The 20,721-nt window shown below is 53.0% G+C and overlaps 5 protein-coding genes across 5 annotated transcripts; 3 read left to right on the forward strand and 2 right to left on the reverse strand.

Annotated features, from left to right (window-relative positions):
* Window positions 1-1,235: 1,235 nt before the first annotated feature.
* On the reverse strand, window positions 1,236-4,016 carry NECHADRAFT_48607 (uncharacterized protein; the record flags this gene model as incomplete). Its single annotated transcript, XM_003050458.1, has 1 exon — window positions 1,236-4,016. The coding sequence occupies one exon, from the start codon at window positions 4,014-4,016 to the stop codon at window positions 1,236-1,238; it is 2,781 nt and encodes a 926-aa protein (XP_003050504.1).
* Window positions 4,017-5,493: 1,477 nt separating this feature from the next.
* Window positions 5,494-6,849, forward strand: NECHADRAFT_24361 (uncharacterized protein; the record flags this gene model as incomplete). The annotated part of the gene is made up of 2 exons (XM_003050066.1): window positions 5,494-5,971; window positions 6,026-6,849. Coding segments are annotated over 2 exons (1,302 nt in total), but the record flags the coding sequence as incomplete, so codon positions are not given.
* Window positions 6,850-7,352: 503 nt separating this feature from the next.
* On the reverse strand, window positions 7,353-8,694 carry NECHADRAFT_101666 (uncharacterized protein). Its single transcript, XM_003050459.1, has 3 exons — window positions 8,521-8,694; window positions 8,107-8,444; window positions 7,353-8,028 (listed from the first exon to the last, which is right to left on the reverse strand). The coding sequence occupies exons 1-3, from the start codon at window positions 8,600-8,602 to the stop codon at window positions 7,486-7,488; spliced, it is 963 nt and encodes a 320-aa protein (XP_003050505.1). The 5' UTR covers window positions 8,603-8,694; the 3' UTR covers window positions 7,353-7,485.
* A 2,892-nt stretch (window positions 8,695-11,586) lies between these two features.
* NECHADRAFT_105345 (uncharacterized protein) lies at window positions 11,587-12,580 on the forward strand. Its single transcript, XM_003050067.1, has 2 exons — window positions 11,587-11,687; window positions 11,751-12,580. The coding sequence occupies exons 1-2, from the start codon at window positions 11,670-11,672 to the stop codon at window positions 12,402-12,404; spliced, it is 672 nt and encodes a 223-aa protein (XP_003050113.1). The 5' UTR covers window positions 11,587-11,669; the 3' UTR covers window positions 12,405-12,580.
* Window positions 12,581-13,320: 740 nt separating this feature from the next.
* Window positions 13,321-15,041, forward strand: NECHADRAFT_48635 (uncharacterized protein; the record flags this gene model as incomplete). The annotated part of the gene is made up of 2 exons (XM_003050068.1): window positions 13,321-13,716; window positions 13,767-15,041. The coding sequence occupies 2 exons, from the start codon at window positions 13,321-13,323 to the stop codon at window positions 15,039-15,041; spliced, it is 1,671 nt and encodes a 556-aa protein (XP_003050114.1).
* Window positions 15,042-20,721: the final 5,680 nt, after the last annotated feature.

Genomic DNA, 20,721 nt, shown 5'->3' on the forward strand with positions numbered 1-20,721 from the left:
AGAGATATCTCGCTCAATCTACGATGGCCATTTGTGAAATTATATCGCTCAAAACTCACATCGTAGACCGGTCACGTATGTAGTCGCAGGGGGTAACAGACATGTCAAACCATTGTTGCCCATGAGCCCATGGATATCCATACCTCCTCTCGTTCTCCGAGCAACCTACGAGCGAGCAAGCACCAAGAGTGAAAACGCCTCAGATCCAAGCCATCATACCATTACTCCTTCGCATCGGCCCTTTCCCCCTCCTAATCCTAATGTGCTATCCACCATCCATCGCTATTCGGAGTCCCGCCATCCGGCCGTTTCTCGCCCAGTCAAGCCCCGAGATCCCCGGCCTCCGGTGCGGGGGAAAGCCTCTCTCTCTCGCACTTTCATCTCCGGGCGACGACTCGCGTGCCGTGTCGCAGCACCATCAACTCGACGCTACAGCAACAAGTCATGCACAAAGAGCCAAGTCTCGGTAGTCGACCCGTTGTCCGTCTCACTCATGGGCTACTGTTGCCAAACATAGACAATTTCGCCTACCGGCCTCCACCTCCGCCCTCCGCCTCCACGCGCCAGTTCGTCCCTCCCCCGCATTGGATCCCATCTCCCCTCAAGTCGATGAGATGAGATCCATGTTCATATCCCTCATTAGGCGCCCTCGGCCGGGCGGCGTCTGGCCCTCAGGGTTCTTTTCCTTGCTTCTGTATTCCTCGTCCCGCAACACCGTGACATCTCCGACTGAGGGTAATAGTCCATCGGAGAGAGAAGCCGACCTCTCGGGGGTTATTGTCCTGGTGCAACTCTGGCCATCATGAACTTGTCGTAGATCTTACATGGTTCATGAGAACTGTCTCGATCACTCTTCCAGCTCAAGCATGGTTCCACGTCATGGCTGAGAGAGGTTGTCCAACAGGAACATCAACTCTTGGACTCGTACAACTCACCTAGCCACCCATCTTACACCGAAACCTCACCTACATTCATACACGCTCACCTCATTCTGCACAGCATTGGACCTCAACTTCATCATGTCATCAACTCCACAGAAGCATTACCACACTTATTCATGCCGTGAAACCCCTGTCCGTCCAGCCTGTCCCAGGGTTCCGGTTCCCGTCCCTTGATACCTATAGATAGATGTCCCCCATAGTTTATATCCCATATAGCGCCAACCCAAGGCCATGCCAGGCCGCCGCAAACAGAACATTCATATCCATACATGATCAATCTTCCCTCTTCGCTCCTCACATGAGGAATCCAAACAGTAAGGGCACGGGAATCGGCATCAACCCGTCGTCATCATCATCATCAAAGTCACTCTCCCCATCATCGTCTTGCCATCCGTCTTCCGAGTCTTCATCCTCATCAGAGTCTTCCGGAAATGGCGGAAACAGCCCGAAGCCGTCATATCCATCATCCATCTCCGATAGACCCGAATCATCATCAATATCCTCGCTCACGTCGCTTCCCCCAGCTTCATAGTCTTCTTCTATATCTTCATCTTCTTCATCTTCAGGTCGAGCCGTCGGTTCCACATAGGGGATATCAAGCGCGTCCAGCACCTTGCGTCCCTCAACTCCCATCGGAACCCCCTTGGGGATCGCCAGTTCGACAACTTCTTTGACGTCCACGTCATCTAGTGTCTTCACATCGGTTCTTAGACCTGCTGTGATCAGTCGGCTTGCAAAGGTCCAGTTCAGCTTGGGCTCTATGGCTCGCACATAGCGAGCCCTCGTGGGCTTCAAGATGCCGGGCACCCAACGGATCATAGATGACCAGCACTCCCGATGCAGCCGCTCTGGTTTCTCGCGCAGCACATGTGGGTGTTTCGATAGTATCTGTACGGTTTGCGGCTGGTAGCCATGAGTGATGGTGTACATGAATGCACCATCAGGCATGGCTTTGGTGGACATGTGAACGTCCGCTCCACCATTGACCAGCACCGGAGTTGTCCGCCAGAAGGAACCCGACTTGAGACTGTAATACAGCGGCGGCTCGTCCTCGAAAAGCTCATTCGGGTCTTGTCCTTGATCTAGTAGCACCTGGATAAGCGCAGAAGGCTCATCCGCGGTTGGTGACTGGTCCTTCAAGCAGCGGAAGATCAGCCCCTTTCGCATCTCCCTCGGTGTGGGCACCGCCCTCATCAGATCAGCGGCTCGTGTCCAGAGTTGCTCCTCCAATGACAGCTTAAGGAGGCGCACCAGGAAGGCATCCGAAGGCCTTGTGATGCCATACCCGGCATAATCTATGCTCAGTATAAACTCGGTTTTCCCGTCGTCATACGGGTCCTGCACTGACTTGTCAAGCAGATCCTCGAGGTCACCCTTCTCCGGCCGGCCGCCATTCTCAAGAATTGCTTGGGCAAGACTCAAGTTACCGTTCACAACGGCCTCGGTGAATGGGCGGTGCAGGGTTACCCCCTTGTCGTTTGGATCAGCGCCACGCTCAATGAGGAGCGCGGCGAAATTGGCGTGCTGGTGGTCCCAATCACGACTGAAGTAGGGCTCGCAGCGCCGGGCGCAGATGATGTTCAGAGGTGTCAGGTCTTCCGTCGAGTCTTTCATCGATGCCCCCGCATCGAGGAGCATCTCTCCGGCGTCGCATAGTCCAAGGATAGCAGATCCTTCAGCCATTTCACCGACTCGAGAAAGGGCGCTCAGTCCCTCATGATCCAAAGCGTTAACGTCAGCTCCGCTGTCGATTAACGCCTTCATAGCATCCGTGTTACAGCTTGAGCTCGCATGCATCAGGGGCGTCATCCCCAAGAGAGAGTCACGGGCGTTTACATCAAACTTCTTGTCAATGAACTTTTGGATGATCTCGATCTCGGTGATCTTGCTGACTGGCTTCGGGGGATCGTAAGGGTCGGCAAACTCGTCAGGTCTAACTTGGCCAGGTCCGAGAATCAGATGAAGAATGCTGAACCGGTGCCTTGAGACCGTGTTGACGTCTGCACCTAGGTCGATGAGCTTGGCAGCATCATCAAACCGACGCGAGAAACACGCCATCATAAGAGGTGTCAATCCCGTCTCGATGAGCCTGGTGTCAATATTGGCGCCTTTCTCAATGAGATACGGAACCGCGGTGTCCCAGTGTCCGTACCAAATGGCCTGGAATAGGGGCGTTCCCATGAAAGGGCCTTCTGCATCGATGTTCTCCTGAAGCTTCCCTTCTATAAGGAGCCGTAGTAAGGGGAGCATGTCGTGCTTGGCAGCGTGGTGCATCGCGGTGAGTCGGAAACGACTTGAATCATGGGCAGCATCATCATCTCGCCAGACGTTGGGGTCAAGCTCGAAATCGATACCCTGGTAAATGACAGTGGAAGCCCCGCGGCTTAGCAGAAACTTGGCGGTCTCGAACTGGCCGTGGCATATGGCAACATGCAGAGGTGTCCAGTTTCCACCATGCAGATCCTCAAGCTCTTCCTCCTCGATATCTTGCGAGTCGCTAAAGGCCTCCATGGGAAGATGAGGACGGCAGAGGCAGAGTCCCCAGGAGGATGCCTCGATATATGCGCCCTTGTCGAGCAGCACCTCGATCATGTCGATACGCCCTTTGCTGGCAGCGACATGGATAGCTTCCCATCGACAGTCGCTAAAGATTCCGTCGTCGCAGCCGCTCTCGAAACAATCGCAGGTGTCATGTAGAACATAGGATGGGTCCAGGTCGACAGACTCGTCGTCGTCGTCAACGCGCCATTCGGGATCGTCGTAATATGAGCTATGATAGTTCCACCACTTGTGACGCGAATCGATTCGTGGCTTGGGCCTGTGAGCATAGGCTAGACGCGAGGGGTCAACACCAGCCTCGAGGGCGCGGCGCAAGAGATCGATGTCTTCATGCTCCACGGCCCAATGTAGTGCGCCTGGCCTGTCCGACTTGACCTCGCGCTTCCAGAGAATGGGGCTCGCAATATGATAGCAGTGTCGGTTGACGCGCGATAGAGCAGCTAGGTCGTACTTCTTGTGGAGGAAAGAGGCGATACTGTGCAGCACCTCATTAGGAAGTCGGTCCAGCGACAACATGACGGGCGAAGCTGGCAGCGGCGAGCAGCCAGAGTCGAGCGACGGGACGAGGCGAGACGAGACCCAGGGAGGGCGATGATGAAATGGATGGAATGTGGATGTTTTGGGCTGGAGATAAAGTGAGGGGAGCTCTCGGATTTTGTTTCCGTCGCCGTTGATTTTCCCATCCATTCGCAAAACGGTGGATGCAGCAGGTGCATCTACTAACCAAATTTTAGTGGAGCCCACCCGAGGGGCCCGCGCCCGCCTGGATGGGCGAGCACGAGCTGGCTGCAAGACAGCGCGTCGCGCCAAATCGCCTGGCCTGGAAATTCTTGCCTGGCAGGCGGGTCGAAGAAATCACCGCCGCTCTCCCCATACAATTTTGGTGCTGATACCGGCGGTGTTTTTTTCGACCCGCCTGCCTGGGACTTCGCGAAGCCCAACCAGCCCCTGTAAATGGCCTGCGACAGTGGCATCTGCCCCGCATTTTAGCGCAACCAAATGGATGGAGCCCGGGTTGTTACAGTGGTCGGTGCCCTATGGTTGATGCCGGACCCGCTTTTATATCGCAGCCCGCTGCCTAGTTGAGACATTGACAAGCTAAATGGAGGATAGGACACGATGAACCCGACCAGCTGAAGTCGATAAACAAGAAAACATTTGTTTCTCTGTTTCTAGTGATATCGTTTCGACTAGGCATTTCACATTCCAAACCAGTGCATATGTCTTAAACAGCTGTAAGACGAAGGTCCACGGTTGAAAATACCCCCACCTTTATCGCGAGGTCTGTCGTTGGGCCGCTCACATGCATGTCCCCGCTTTCAACCCCAACTGCCTCAAACTCGAATTATGTGCGAGGCCCCGAGGGACTTTGTTGTATTCGTTCTTCAACACAAAGAATACAACGACACAAAGGGTCAATTGTCACGCATAATCGTTACAAATGAATTACTTCCGCATAGCACAATACAATAGCCTTCTTTTATCAGTCAAACAATGCCCATTGGGAATTTTCTCCTTATCTCCTTCAGCTGTAGGGTGGACTGAGCAAGGTTCACGCATTCGCAACAATGACACATTGATGAAGGACTTCTCTTGTCGGGGACCCCCATCACAGCTATCGTGCTTTCAGCCTTATCTCAATCTCACGCCATAAATGATCTGCCTTGCGAGCGCTGTCGAAAATTGCCCTCGAGGACTGTCCAATGACCCTTCTATGTTGTTCCAACCAACATGATTCATAGCCCGGTTCCCCTCATGTGGGAGGCCGACCATCCTAGAAAGTGAAACTGGATATAAGGCCCCAAGACACGTGAACTCTAGGCAGGCGGACTAGGCTCATTTTATGAAAGAGATAACTTGAGACGTTGTCGGGGAGAGTTATTTATGATATGGACACGGATGAGTAACTTCAAGTTTGGAATCCCCTCTGATACCGATAATCTGAACAGTCTCAACGAACAACAACTTGCCTGCAAGAATGAGTCCTCTGACACCCAGAATGAGTTCCTACTCAAGAACTCTAGCCCGTTTCTTCGAGTTCTTGGCCCTCTTTTCAATCCTCAGAAAAGCCGAAGGCCCTCATGTCATCACAAACTACAACTTGTCGACTTTGGAAGCCACCCGCCGCAGATTTCTGAGGAGCCTCTGCTTTATCTGCGACTACAAGAAAGGTGGCGACACGACAACTTCTATCGCTGTCGAGGACCGGCCTGACTGTTTCATGTTCTGGGTGGCCGGGAATGTCACTCCAACATCGAGAGTTGTTGACTTTTTGGATCGTGTTCTTGACAGTTTGCAGGGGGTAGAGGCACTTGACGAGCTGCAAAGAAGAGAGCTGGAGGCCAGGCTGACGGAGGATTCTGTACAGTTTGGCACTCTCAGGCTCAGGAAGGAATGCGCCATACTGCGGAATGCAACAAGAAAATGCCAGAGGTACTTGTCGACTGCCGCGTCGAGCACAATGGAGAGTGGTTAGAGATTAACACCAATGAACCTCGAAATGCACTACGCTAACCGATATTTAGGCCTTGAAGCGCTCGAGAACTGGCTACCTAATTTTCTGTCCGACGCCACAGCAGAGATCTTGCCTTTATGCCATGCTGCTTATCGAGCCCGGGAGGATCCTCAAATGACAACACTCCAGGTCCTCAGCCGCGAGGATGGTGCAGCCCTCGAGCATGCCATATCTTTCCAAGTTGTCAAGCATTTTATAGGGCGTCTAGCTGAGCACATTCGTGTACCGAAGCAACTTGTCGAAGACGCCAGTCGTTTGGGTACACTTCTCGGCAGCTATCGTGTCGCCTCGGTTCCTGCTCCTCAACCAGCGATCGTCCCTCCCCCTGACGCGCAAACTACCCTCAATTCGATAACCAGGCGGATTCTCCAGACCCCTAAAGACCCAAGGATCGAAGAGTTTCAAGCATTCCTTGCGACACTAGATGAACAGACTGGGCTTGAAACCAGAGTGAGGACCATGTATGACAGGGGCGACATGCAATCAAGTGTCCATGCGGAACTGCAGATGTTGGAGTTTTTCCACAGAGGTGATCGCGTCTTCGTTGAGAACGACCGCTACATAGCCTGCAGCAAGCTTGCTTGTCTCTGTTGCAAGCTATACTTCAGACATCACCCAGGTTTCTACGTGGAACCGGACTCCCACCAGAAAGTGTACACGAACTGGCGCCCGATTCTCCTCCACGAAGGGAATGAGGACCCTCTGTTTCTAGAACAGAGAGCCCTTTTGGGAAAGGTAGGTAGGGACATCGGCAATATGCTCGTAGATCATATCGCCCTTCAACGGACGAGTGCCGTTTTACAACCGGACTCGATAACCAACATTACTGCATCTGAAGACATATCGTTTGAATCTTCCGATTTCGAATACGAGTTACCTGGGGGGTACGAGACAGATGAAGGTAGGTTCAGTATATGTTCCATTCTCCACAGGAACCTGACAATATATAGAAACCGCCCCAGCAACCGAGACAGGCTTGAAAGATGACGAGGAGCCTTCTGATAGCGATGGAGAATCCCAGGGAGGTGTGGCATTGTGAGCGAGAAAAGCCTATGGCTTATAAGCCGGAGCAACACTTGATTTGGAAGATATCTCTATTGCTGCATTTATGACAGATGATATTTAGTTTCAGTGAACCTACGTGGATCAGTGTCTCCTCTCGGTCGCTGGATGGACTCTATTGTTTTGATCTAAGTCATGTGTCTGTTATATCTCTGATACTATGCCTCTTCTCAAGAAGCTACCATGGCCTGGATTTGCCCTTTATGATATCACATCAAAGTCAAAATGGCGGTTTTGCTACGTGAGATGGACAACACCATGGTGAAGCAAGAGGTCTACAAATACGAATAAGCGTGTTGCCATGAATACTAATAGGTGATTTGCCTAGAAAAGTGCAAACTCCTGGCAAGTGTCATGGGGATAAAGACACAGAAGCACAAAAGAGTGACAATTAAACAACTAACATCATTAAATAGCCAACAATTCCGCCAACACGCTACCGCAGCTCCAATGACCGCGTCCTCCTCTTCCCACCGTGGATTTCATCCGAGTGTCGACGGAGGTTATCCTGGCGTGTGAATCCTTCACGACATACGGGACATGGGTAATATGGCTTCTCGACAGAATGACGAGAGATGAGGTGCTTGAGCATCTCCTTCCTCTGAGCACACCTGTATCCGCATCCAGAGTATAGACAGTGGACGGGCTTGTAATGAGACCGAAGATGCTTTCTGAGTTCTTGTTAGCAAGGACATGGATGTATGCCGGTGGCAGGCGAGCGCACGTTCTCCTGGAGTTACTGCGATACCGTTTGGTGCATTTCTCCCGGTTGCAAAAGAATATTCCATCTTTCACACATTCGTCTTTTCTCATACGAATGATGGCATCTTCTCTGTATCTCTGAACGTAGCCGTTCTCTGTTCCCGAGATGCTTCCACTGGATGTGTCAGCGGAAGACGAATCGTCATCGGAGGTTAGCGAGTGTGATTGGGCTTGATTGTTGATCGAGACCTCGCCGGAGTAAATCAAGGGACCAGCATCATCACTGGGGACGGGTTCCGGGTCTCCGCTCTATAGAGCAGGGTACACATCCTGTGAGCCAGAAGCTGATGCTGAGCCTTGAAATGCTTCGTTTGAGGTCGCCAAAGAAGGATCGCAGCCCGAGTTCGTGGTTGCTGGCAGAAGCAAAAGAGCGGGGTCGATACTGTCGAGATGCGGATCCATCCCAGCCGCTAGAGGAAGAGGTCCGTCACCGAGAATCGGATTGTCTGTGACTATTTGCGGCATGGAGCCCGAAATCATCTCAGGCAATCCTTCTTGGTTCGTGAAACCAAGAGGATCTGCATCCTGAACCAAAGGTCCAGACTGCGTCTGGTGCCCCACAAGATCCTCATGAGGATCTAGGGCAAAGATGTCGTCGTCGAAGTCTATTTCACAGCCGGGGCCGTGTTAGTGAGCGGTGTTTCATCCCCACATGATGACTTCAAGCTGACGGGCACTTACAATCGGGGGAACAGCCCGAGCCCGCAGGAGATGACATTGTGGGCTCGGACTGATGGTGGGAGGAAGATCGTCTTCTGCTCATGAACTGGGTTGCTTTAGAGGGTTCGAGAGAGGATGCTTTGAAAGGAAAGCTAGCAAGACGACAGAACCATGAGCTTACTTTATAATTCTTGCTCCCCTCAGCAAAGTGCCTGATCTCTCTTATCTCAATGGCGTCAACACAAGACCAAAGTGCACTCCCATTACGCCTTATCACAGGCAACTCGACCAGCAGGTTCCAATGACGGACTCAATCACCCCTCCTACGCGTCTGCTCTGCAGCCAACAGACCAACCGAGCCCCTCACTCAGAGAGCAGATTATCATACCATTCACCTCTGGTTGGTGGTGCGGTTGGTTGAAAAAAGTGTATCAAGGTCCGCTAAGGGAGGCCGACCGAAATCTGGCCAAGGCTTATTGGCCGCGGAACCGAGTTGGGTGGCATGCAGGCCGAGCGAGAACCTTGTGTGCGATTGCCTCGCGCCTAGGCGGGCGGGCGGGCGAGCGATGCGAACTGTGAAGATGTGCCTGGTGTGGTTCGGATGTCTATTTTCAGAACTGGGCGATGCTGTTAATTGGATGTTTTGTGAGGCCGATGCTTGGACGGTTGGTCGCTGCTGCGGCGAACTGGATTAAGGCACAGCCAACGTGAGACAAGAACAAATGTGCATACTCGCTGTGGTGTTCCGCGTGTTCTCAGGGTTCACAATCTCACCGACTATTGCAAACGAAAACGTGCCGTTAATTCTTCTCGGCTTCAAGTAGGTTGAATCACTTCCCCTTCCATATCGTTGGCGTCCAACAGTGGAAAGTTGTGTATCTGAGACACCATGCTTCGAGTGTTCGGCTCGGACCGGACTGACAGACACCAGGCCCGTCTTTTACATTCCATACAATCATACTGATACAACGACATGGGTCAGGCGAGTTATCAAGCAAAGCTTAGATTGCCCATTATGTCTCTAACTGACGGATATTAGAGGGTGAGGGATCAAATCGAATCCTCCTTAGATCCTACAACCCTATCAAACTATCTCATCAACCAACATATCGACATGCCGAAACGCGTACGACGGAGGAATCGTGAGCTCGGATGAATGCCCTGTCATCTCATATCCGTGACCTAGTGGATCGGACCACATTTATGATATAATCAGCTGAACGTGATCTTCGCCATGACACCTAGGCGAGGTGTTCAGGGTCCTCTGTGATATCATCCTCAAGGAATGTGAAACCGGAGATCTTCGTAATGTTTGTCGACAACCGAGACAGAACGTCATGGACGTTGACCGACCATGATCCATGGCTCAACAAAGCCTCATGCCGTAACGTGCTGCAATGCCACGCGATCGAGCTTGCGTGTAATGCATGGAGAACCTGTCAGAGGAAGCGTCGGTCACAATTTCGCAAACAATCGAGGCTGGGGCTGCTGTGCGATCCTTCATCATCACACATGGAGCAGCAATCCATCCTTTGTTCGGATCGGGATCCCCGCTGTCGGCTTTTTTCAACTTGATGCTACTGTAAAATCGATGGGTTGGTTCCACACAATTGGGTTTCACCGGCCAGAAAAAGCCAATGGCTTTTGCAGCATGTGACGAAACAATTGCTCTGAGAGGACGAAGGGGGCACATTTTAGGGACCCGTTGATCACTAGGATCCCCGGATTTGGTGCTTCTCTGGGTCCCTATTTTTCTCTGTTTTGTAACGGGGTTGTGATGTGCATCATAATCTTGATTTACGTCAATCATTGGGTCTGTCATGATGATATTCATTTGCTTGTTGCATCATCTAGAAAGGAGAAACAGGCAGAGTAAAAACCTTTCAACAAAGAAAAGCAGACTACGGAGAATTTTTCAGCTGTCAACACCATCTCATCCATGATCGGGATGGCCTGGTCTGGGCAGTCTCGGCTCATGGCTTGTCTGGGCTCTTGCCATTCCCCATCTTTGGGCAGGTGTAGGTCGGTGGTTGGTGTGCAGCGGAAGGCCCGGCCGGGACAGGATGACGAAATGGCAGTCGCTCTAGCGCAGGGCCCCTCGTATTTTAGGGCCCCCGACATCGCCTGTGCAGCGCTCCACAGGGGACTCCCCGCAGCTTGCATCCCTGTAGCCATACGCTGGCAGCCGCGAGGCCATCCGTGGCTGCCCTGGTGGCCGGTCATGATCCACCCACCCGGCTGCGACTTCCTGCGCCAGCGGTCGATCGGCCCACCAAGAAAGGACCCACACTCTCCACACCCGGCATAGTGGAGTTGCTTCAGCTCGCCGCCTGGATTCTCTCCGGAGCTCACTTGTCGGATCGTGTCGAAACGGCTGGATGAGGACCCAAGAGAGGCTCCAGAGCATGTAACCCAGCCAAAACAACACGGCGGCATCACCGAAGTTTATCCCAGAGGATCAATTACACAATGACATGTCGAATGGGCTCTCAATCGCTGCAAGTTTGGCCGGAATAGCCTCAACAAAGCATCTTGTAATGCACTACCTGCGAATAACGACGTGATGGCCTTAGCACCTAAGCGAAGCCACCACAAAATGCCCGAGTCCATCTAAAATAGACTGTGGAGAAGTACTAGCCCACAGTTCAGCACTGGACCAGACCTGGCATGATGCCGCCGCCCTAACGGCCTGCAATGGAGGATTGGTTGTTGAGGAGTGGAGGCTGGTCTGGTCCCAAAAATGCATGCATTATTCTGGGAGACTGTGAGAGGTACTTCTTCGAAAGATAGCTAATAGAGGATAATAAGAATAAATAAAGATGATCAAAAGTATTATAGTGATTATAATATTCTTCTCGTTATTTTGTTATATTTTTTGTAACCTGCTTTTTATCCTGACGAGGAGACTTTTAGTGCTCCTGAAGTTCTGATGTCCCATTGTGTGGCGGGAAGTATAAACATAACGGCGGTGGATCCTCATGCGAGGTCGCACTTGCACTAGGTACGTACCTTCCTCATCAGAGCATCTCAAAGAAGCATATAAGATCCGGGTCCCCTCTCATCAACCAACAGCATCAACAAGTCCCTGACATCACAAACACACTTTTTATCCCCTCTCAAACTTCACACTCACCATCCCCCATACAATCACGCACATACACACACGCATTATGATTTCCTCAACAATCGTCCTGGGTCTCCTGGGCCTCGCATCCGCATCACCCCTGGCCACCAGGTACGGATATGTCGAGCCACACATTGTCACAAACCCTCGCTACCCCGACCGCTCAACATCAACGGGCTTCAAGCTCATCGTCAACGTCACAGACCACTCAAAGGACTTTGACCCTCCCATCAACAACTACCAGATCACCACCATTCACGTTGGTGCCGGTCTGAGCCTGGTCGGTGTGGTTGAGCAAGACGGCCGCGTCTTCTACCAAAACGGCACAAAGGACCAACGACAAGATGGCGAGGCCACTGTCCTCACCGACGGCGGCACTCCCCTGACTCCTGCCGGCCTGGCCATCCAGCAGAACAAGCAGAACAAGCAACTCTACGACACCTCACTCAACTTTGGCCCTGGCACACCGGGTGTTCAGCTGAACGCTCTCGACGACCCCTACACCTACATGCTCCCCGAGACCTTTGTTGCCTGTGACGAGAGCCTGGAATACTACCAGGGCAAGCACTTTATCGTCATCAAGCAGGCCCGTCTCTCGATCGACGAGAACAACGAGATTCAGCGCAACATCCCCGATGGCTGTGCTCCCATCCGCCTGGTTCCCCAGTGTGCCGAGCTGGAGGAGGTTCCTGAGGGATCTTACTCGAGCCACGAGTTCGCCCTCAACTCCAAGTGCTACGATGATGTCGCCAAGATCAAGTGGGAGCAGTACAGTCCATAGGATTGGGACTTGGTCTCTTACGAACATCGGGCATTTGGCTGGTAGTATGGATTGTAATGATGAATGGGTCACGACTTTGCATAGTTACCTAGGTAGTGGTACTCGGGGATCGGCGTCAAGGATTGGCATCACGGTTCGGCATTAATGGCCTTAATAATAGTAATAACTTTCTCACGCTTGATGGTCTGAAGTGGTGAAATTCTTTGTTCGGCTGTTGAGAATAGAGTTTAGACCGCTAAAGTGGCTCTCGAGTGGCACGGCATGACGCACAGTTGAATCTAGACTGGCAAGATTTCTGGGCAGTCCCAGCTTGGCCAAAGCCTGTATCACGATGACTCCCGAGACCATGTTGCGCTTTCCTGCCTAGCCTTGGCACGGGTGGTTTCTTCCGATCCATGGTTGTGGGATGGTGGTGTCACAGCGAGGTTGAGGTCGAGATGCCGGCGTCTCTTAGCAGTGTGTAGGCTCTAGTCATGCTAATGGTGGCTCATCTAAATAAAGAAGAAAGTAAAGTCAAAGTCGGCTGCAGCCTCAACTGTGCCGTCCAACTCGAGTCAGTCCCATCCCACGTTACTCCGGCCGGCGGAAACCCTGTTTCTTATCGGCCTAGCTATGGCTTTTCGGAACGTGATCTTCAGGCACTTGGTCAGGCACAGACACTGCCTGTGCCTGTGGCTGGAGGTGCCTGGCGGAGGTGCCTGGCATGGATGGAGGTCAGCCGGCACCTGGCACCTGGAGCTTATCTTATCGCGTCTTATCCAGCTGACCTCCGTCCAGCCTCCGAGCTCGTCATCGTCCGCAACTCAACCCCGTCAACAGCTCCCATTCCTCCCGTTTTGTCTCTTGCACTGCGCATCGACTGCCCGATAAGACCTCCATCTCCTCACACAGCTTGCGCCCAGCTTGATTCATCACGATGACCAAAGTTACGCCCCAAATGCTGAGCGCGCGCGCTTCGTCGCTCTCCCTTCGCCAGCAGGCGCTGTCGTCATCCACCACCCTGAACAACACTGCGACCTCGAGCCCTGAGCTCAGACAACGATCAAAGAACTTTGTGCTCGCTGACATGGAGGGTCGCGACACGAGAGACAACAGAGCCTGCTCGTCCTGCATCGCCAAGCTGGCCCCTGGCGAAGTCGGTCAGGTCAACTGGCATCTTGCTGAGGATCAGGTCTGTCGGCTGTGCCAGATTGCTGAGATCCGACCGGAGGCTTTCACCAAGCCCTTTTGCGACTTCCTTCAGGAGAACCCTACAATCTTTCACACCGTAGATTACTTTGAGGGGAAGCTCAAGCAGCTTGGTTTCACGCAAGTGAGTACATGCATCTTGACTACTGATAAGGACAATACTGACTGCGCAAGCTCTCGTCGCGCGACTCCTGGGCCGATAAGGTGCAACCTGGTGGCAAGTACTGGGTTACCCGAAATGGTAGCTCTCTTATCGCCTTTACTGTCGGCAAAGCGTACCAACCCGGCAATGGTGTCGCCATGATTGGCGGCCACATCGACGCCCTCACCGCAAAGCTCAAGCCCGTGAGCACGAAGCCCGTCAAGGCCGGATATGTCCAGCTTGGTGTCGCGCCGTATGCTGGAGCCCTCAACCAGACTTGGTGGGACCGAGATTTGAGCATTGGTGGCAGGGTCATTGTGCGAGATGAGGAGACGGGCAAGACTAGCACAAGACTCGTCAAGCTGGACTGGCCCATCGCCAAGGTTCCCACTCTTGCGCCTCACTTTGGTGTTGGCATGATGGGCCAGAACAATGCCGAGACCCAGGCTGTGCCCATCATTGGTCTTGAGAGCTCCCAGCGTGCCTCGACCGAGGCCCTCGGACCTGCTGGTTCCTTTGTCAACACTCAGCCTCCCCGACTGGTTGAGTTGATTGCTAAGCAGCTCAGGATCCAGTCCTACAGCTCCATTGTTAACTGGGAGCTGGAGCTGTACGACTCGCAGCCTGCGCAGACTGGCGGTCTGGACAGGGAGTTCATCTTTGCTGGTCGCATTGACGACAAGCTTTGCTCATGGGCTGCTCTTACTGGCCTTCTTGCTGCCAGTGAGAACAACGACGAGGGTCACATCAAGCTCGTTGCGCTCTTTGACGATGAGGAGATTGGCTCTCTTCTCCGCCAGGGTGCTCGAGGTAACTTCCTCCCTAACGTCGTTGAGCGCGCTGTCGAGGCCCTCAACCCTGGCACTTACGGTCCTAGCCTCATCGGCCAGACCTATGCCAAGTCTTTCCTCCTGTCTGCCGACGTAACTCACGCCGGCAACCCCAACTTCCTCGAGAAGTACCTCTCTGAGCACGTCCCCGAGCTCAACGTCGGCATCGTCATTTGCGGTGACAGCAATGGCCACATGACCACCGACGCCGTGTCCACCGCCATCCTCCAGCGTGTTGGTCAGCTCGCCGACTGCCGCACCCAGACTTTCCAGATCCGCAACGACTCTCGCAGCGGTGGCACCATCGGACCTGCTCTGTCCAGCATGATGGGTGTCCGGGCCGCTGATGCTGGTCTTCCCCAGCTGAGCATGCACTCTGTCCGTGCCACCACCGGATCGCTGGACCCTGGTCTGGGTGTCAAGTTCTTCAAGGGTTTCTTGGATAACTGGGAGAAGATCGATGGCGAGTGGAACTAGATGGTAATCATAGAAGGCGTTTGACTTTGTGCAGAGCGTATGGGATTTCTTTAATACCGGGCACAGTTATATCCTAGATGTAGAAGGTGGTTAGATTGGACGTTGGAGTAGAAGGCGATATGGATGTTGGATGGTCGTTGAATCATGGCAAGATGCAAACAACTTTTATTTTTATCAAGGCCGTACCAGCGTTTCCGTTTCATGCGAATATATGTGCAGTGTATGTTTAGGGGTATCGCCTTTTCCCAACCGCTAAATCTACGAACAACATGCGAAAAAGTCCAATCTGCGAAATCACGTCCGCGCTATCTTTAAGCCCCTCGACAATATCCACGACCAGACGAGCGGGGCCTGTTGTTCTCATCATCTGTCGCCTCAAGCAAGCTGACAACCTCATCGCCCTCGTCGTCATCATCGTCAGACTGTCCCAACTCAGCAGCCCTCTCCTCCTCAGTCTGCTCGAGCGGCCGGCGACGCTTCACAAAGTCCTGCTTATGCGCTTCAGCCATGATACGGGAGAAGGTGCGTCGCGGAGGAGCAGGCGCCCCCGTCCTGCGGCGCGATATGCCCTGCTCTGCGGCACCAAGCGAGACAGCGGTAGACTCTGCCGTAGCCTGGCGGGATGGCTCCTCGAAGGATGTGACACCAGCTGTGGTTGGAGGCTGCTGGGCAGCAACTGAGCCGTCGGTGCTGGCGCGGTCCATGAGAGGCTCGATGCGATATGGCAGGGGCACATCGCGCGAGGCCTTGTACTGCGAAACGTTTGCGCAGTGCTCGTTCTCGACGCGGAAGAGAGCCCACATGCCTCGTCGAGTGACTTCCATAAAGGCGACCATGAAGGAGACGATGGTCGAGTGCTGGGTGTTGTGTGTGAAGATGGCATAAAAGATCCAGGCGAAGCGGAGGATGGGGTCAACCACCATGATGAAGTAATACATCCATCGACGCTTCAGGGCGAGAATGTCACGCAGACACCAGTGCTTGGACTGGGGTTGAAGGAGGGAGAAATCCATAAACAGATCCCAGAATGCTGTTGAGGTCAGTGAGGGCCACGGAGGGTACAGGGGGTTACTTACAGCAGTAGACGCTATTAATGGTTGAGAATGTAATGAAAAGCGCCAAGTGACTCCGAGAGTCGTGAAGGCGGTAAAGTGAAAGCATTACAGCAGCAAGAATGGTAGCGGTATATTTGCCACCGTTGACAAGATGAGGAAAGACATTGCGTGTATCTTTATAACGACGAATACACTGGAGGAAACGCCAAATGGGAGGGAGGGCAGTTAGGAAGCCCAGGAGCCGAGAGTGGCTGGAGTTGCACTGCACGGGATCGTCCCAATGATTTGCGTAGAGACAAAAGAAGAGTTCGATGTTCTAAGGCTGTCAGTCGCCTGGTTCAGGGGTCGAGGGGGTTGGGTGGACTTACCGCTGTCGAGTATGTAAGTGAGCAGTAAATATCACCAAGGAAGAAATCTCGAAATTCGACGGGATAAAGACCAGCTAAAAGCAACCGCCACTATAGCCTGTTAGTTTTGTTCTTGCACTCGGGTTAAGAGACTTACATGAGAATAGGCAAACCACTTGCGACTCCGGTGCCATACCAAAGGCCCGGGGAAGAAGAGAACACAAGCGGTGAAAAAGATGAGAATGACAGGATAGTAAATGTACATGGACGGGTCGCCATATCTGCTGAAATTGACCCACATGAAGAGGCCGAGAACGAGGAAGAAGAAGCTGGGGAACTGGGCGAGTTCTCTCCAGTCGAGATGATGTCGTTGGTCAAATTCAAAAATGAAGGGATAGTTGACTTTGTTCTGGTTCCAGAGCAGACAGTCTATGCAGAAGAGGGAGAAGAGGTAGAGCATGAGGAAGTAACCGCCGTAGATTTGCATCAGGTAGCTCGTCTGTTCACGCACGTCATCGTCTTCATGGTATAGTAGTTGTGCTCCGTAGATGAGGCCTTGGATGGCAAAGACGGCGCCGGTGCCGATAAGGAGTCCGTTCTGGAACATGCCAATAGACTGGTCTTCGGGCTTCTTGTTGAGACTACGCAGCTTGCCAGCAGCCAGCTTGCGGTTGCCACGCTCAAAGTACCGGGCGTACAAGTCCTCAACGGTCCGGATATGGCCCTCAAGCACATCGCTGTTGACGAACCATGCCTGATTGACCTTTTCGTTGAGGTATCGATACGGCGGCCGGGCATTCATAGCCTTGTCGTACTTCTTGTTAAGTTTCCGAAAGGCCGTCCTGTTCAGGAGCGCATAAGACTTGAGCAGCTCCAGGCCGCGGTAGAACTCCTGCAGCGCGAGCTTGAGCTTGCGCTTGGCCGTGCGATAAGGGACCTCGTGGTGATCCGGCCGGCGGATGTAGTCCCTCTCGGCATCTGTGCCGCTCTGCAGGACGCCGTTTGCGTTGGGCGTCAGGTCCATCCGCTGCAGGGCCTTGGAGTTTGGTCCCACGGGGAAGATCTTGGCCTTGATAGGTTCGACCCATCCGTTGAGCTTGCCGTTGCCGTTCTCGTGGTTCCCCTTCTTTGGGGGATTATCCTCGCGCTCGCGGTCCTCGGCCATCTCCTGGATCCTCCGGTTCCTCATCTCGTGGAGCTGCACCCTCAGGATGTCAAGGCGGTGACCGGCCTGCTCCTCCTTCATTTTATAGAACGTCTCGACTTTTTCGAGCTCATGGTCGAGAAAATCAAAGAACTCGCGCTCCTTCTCCTTCATGAGATCAAAGTTCTGCATGTTGATGTCGACCCTCCGCTCGCTTCTCGTGGTGGACGTGTGGGTAAAGAGTCGGCGGAGGTGGCCTGGCGAATCGGCATGGTTTACTTCAATTGGCTGCTTGGTAGGGTTGTTTATCACGGGCGACGCAATTGTTGAGGCGGTCGGGACGATGCTGGTGGAGGATGTCCTTCGGGGATCGAGGCGGTGGAAGCTCCGTCGCATGAGGTCAGAGGCTGACACCGCGGCATGCGCATGTGGACCTTCATGTTCATCAACCGTCATGGCAGGCGCAGGAAGCTGAAAGTCGTGGTGATGGCCATGTGCTTCGGCCATAGGCGATGGATCCGGCGGCGTTTCGACAAAGCTTCCATAATGTCGATTATCTCCAGCTTCTGTTAAGGAATCGTGTTCGCGACCTCGTGGTGTAGGTATGGCCTTGGTGGCGGCCGAAGAGGCGGTCGCAGGTATCGTCGCGGAGCCATTGCCGTCGGTGCCATGTGCAGTATCGCGTCCCGAGTTTCTCGACTTGCTAAAGGGTTGGCGAGGCGTCATGGGCGAGAGAAAAGTGCCAGCCCTCAGAGGCCCAGTCCTCGGTGTTCCATTCGCACGGGCGAGGGCCCTGGAGAGGGCCTTGACGTGCTTCTTGCCGGCCTTGTAGTTGAGGTACTTGACGCGCCATTCTGTGCGACGGAGGGTCGGGTCAGCGAGCGTTTTGGAAACGAAACGGCCTGCAGTGTCTCGGCGCAGTGGTTGTGGGAAGATCAACGGGGAGGCGTGTTTTGGGTTGGGTTGGGTTCTGTTTCTTACCAGGCACGGCTTCCCGCTCGAGCTCCTTTGCAAACTTCATGACAGCCGCCGAGTCTCAATGTCATGCAGCGACAGGGCAGACGATGGAGATGGCAGGGCTCGGCATCTAGAGGAGGATGAGATTGTCGACGGGCAGTTCAAGTACAGTACGTCTCTGGCCTGTGAAAATTATGGTCGCGTCAACGTGCCCCTCTCTGGGTGTAAATATCTCCCCTACCACCGGCAGCCAGCAGCTAAAAAGGAGACTAGATGGGATAATAATGGATATCAGCTTTTTTGACGTCAGTGCGTTCCCTACAAAACGGAAATAATCCCACTGGCCAGGAGACGGGGATGCCGTTCCATTCCCGCGGCATGGGGTCTTAAATTAGTGAACAACGGCACCTGAACTGAACCTCTTTCTTGGCTCCTTTACTCTGTTTCTTTTCCTCTGCAAACGGCCACCGAATACCGAAGCATCAGCCTTGCGACTTCGCCATGCTAGAAACTATACAGTCATCTGCTAAGCATCCTCTTGCTGCTATATCGGTTTGCCGCTGTACGACGTCCCCGAACATAATCAGCCAATCTTTGGGCACCAGTTCCATTAACCCCCTAGGTCCCGGGGCAGGGGAGAGCACCCGTCCGGGGGGCCAAGAAGAGATTGCCCCCAGGGCTTGGTCCCTGGGGCTTAGCAGGGTTCACACAGGCTGTCAAGTTGTCAGATAAACATGACTGATGGGTTGATCGATCGACGGTCTTGATATCTTACAATGGTTAATTCTGGCGCTGTTGAGCTGGAGGTTTGTGTCACGTCTTCAGCTGAGCATAGCCGTGATCGGACAGGAAACCCTGGGCTCTCATCTCAACGCAACAAGTCATTGTTCTCGTTCTGTTCTAATTGCATTTTAACCATTCTCTTTTATTGGGCACCACTATTTCGTTGCCCATGCCAAGCTCTGACCTGTACCCAAGTTACTCATGATGCTCTGATGTGCCGCTGACTTACAAGGTCGAGTTTCGGATCCCATCCCCGGCCAGCCCGACTTGAAAGAATCAACCCACAGCCTCTCGCTCACTCAGCAAGTCCTAACAAGACATCAGCAAGTCCTATGTAGCGACAATCCTCTCTTCTTCAACATCGGTCCGTTTCTTGCGTCCAGGCTCACTCAGCATGAATGTTTGACAGCCATTCTTCAACATGATTGCTTGGCAACTCGCTCGCTCGCAACAAGACATCGAAAACAGCATGGATGTCCTTCCCATGCACGAGTCGACTCTTGTTGGATCACGATGCACACAGCCGTGTAACAATCCTACAGCGGGCCTCTCTTCCTGAGCTAGCATCGCCAAGTCGGGAGGATTTTGCAGGTGACAATCGCACATGAGGATTTCCATGGACCCGAGAGGCTCCTCTGATCAATCTTGCAGGACGGGAAGCTGCAAAGACCTAGATCCGGTCCCCGGGCCAATCTCTTGATGTACTGTAGAGACATGGTTGATGTCGAGTTAGATGATTGGTGGTCGATCTCTCAACGACGGCGTGTAGAATTGAACTTTTGCAGTGTCCTGCACCTGTCGATCCATATCACAAGAAATGAAGTCCTTGGTCGGTTTTCCGGTGACTTGACCATTTTGGTATTCAGACCGTCGCCACACTTGCACCAGAGTTTAGTTTCTGCCTGGCTGTAGTTTACCCGCAGAGCCGGTTCAACGCTTGAATGCCGAATTTCCTTACTCGGTCTAGAAGACATGCTCAGCTGGTGGGCGTCCCCAAAAGTGTTCATGTCAAACTGGCGAACTGATGACTTCATCATTCGCACGTGCGTCTTTGGCGTTGGAGATGGGGGTCTCTTGAGGGGTTAGTTCGGAGAAGCGACTTTGTCGTTAAAAGCCCTCATGAATGGTTCATGGACTTGAGACATTGACGCATCCATTGATCAAAGACAATGCCAAGTAAAGGGATCGGAGACTAAGCAATTCATCATGGTGACTTGATAACTGAAACCGGCTCGTCCAATGGCTGGCTGGAGTTGATGGAAACCAGCGGAATTGCCCTGCCGAAACCGACCAAACCAAGTAAACAAACTTTGGCATCATGACATCCATGTCATCACGACAACCGCTTTCAGCCTGACGAATGGGGAGCTCGGGAAAGACAATCGCGAGAGACG

This window comes from Fusarium vanettenii (genome assembly GCF_000151355.1).
Source record: "Fusarium vanettenii 77-13-4 chromosome 9 genomic scaffold NECHAsca_6_chr9_2_0, whole genome shotgun sequence".
Taxonomy (NCBI): Eukaryota; Fungi; Ascomycota; class Sordariomycetes; order Hypocreales; family Nectriaceae; genus Fusarium; species Fusarium vanettenii.

Coding starts and splice junctions, on each gene's coding strand:
- NECHADRAFT_101666 (XM_003050459.1), bottom strand. CDS start 8,602: ATGAGCAGAAGACGATCTTCCTCCCACCATCAGTCCGAGCCCACAATG. Junction 8,445..8,520: donor CTCGGGCTGTTCCCCCGATT/GTAAGTGCCCGT, acceptor GCTGTGAAATAG/ACTTCGACGACGACATCTTT. Junction 8,029..8,106: donor CAGCTTCTGGCTCACAGGAT/GTGTACCCTGCT, acceptor TACTCCGGCGAG/GTCTCGATCAACAATCAAGC.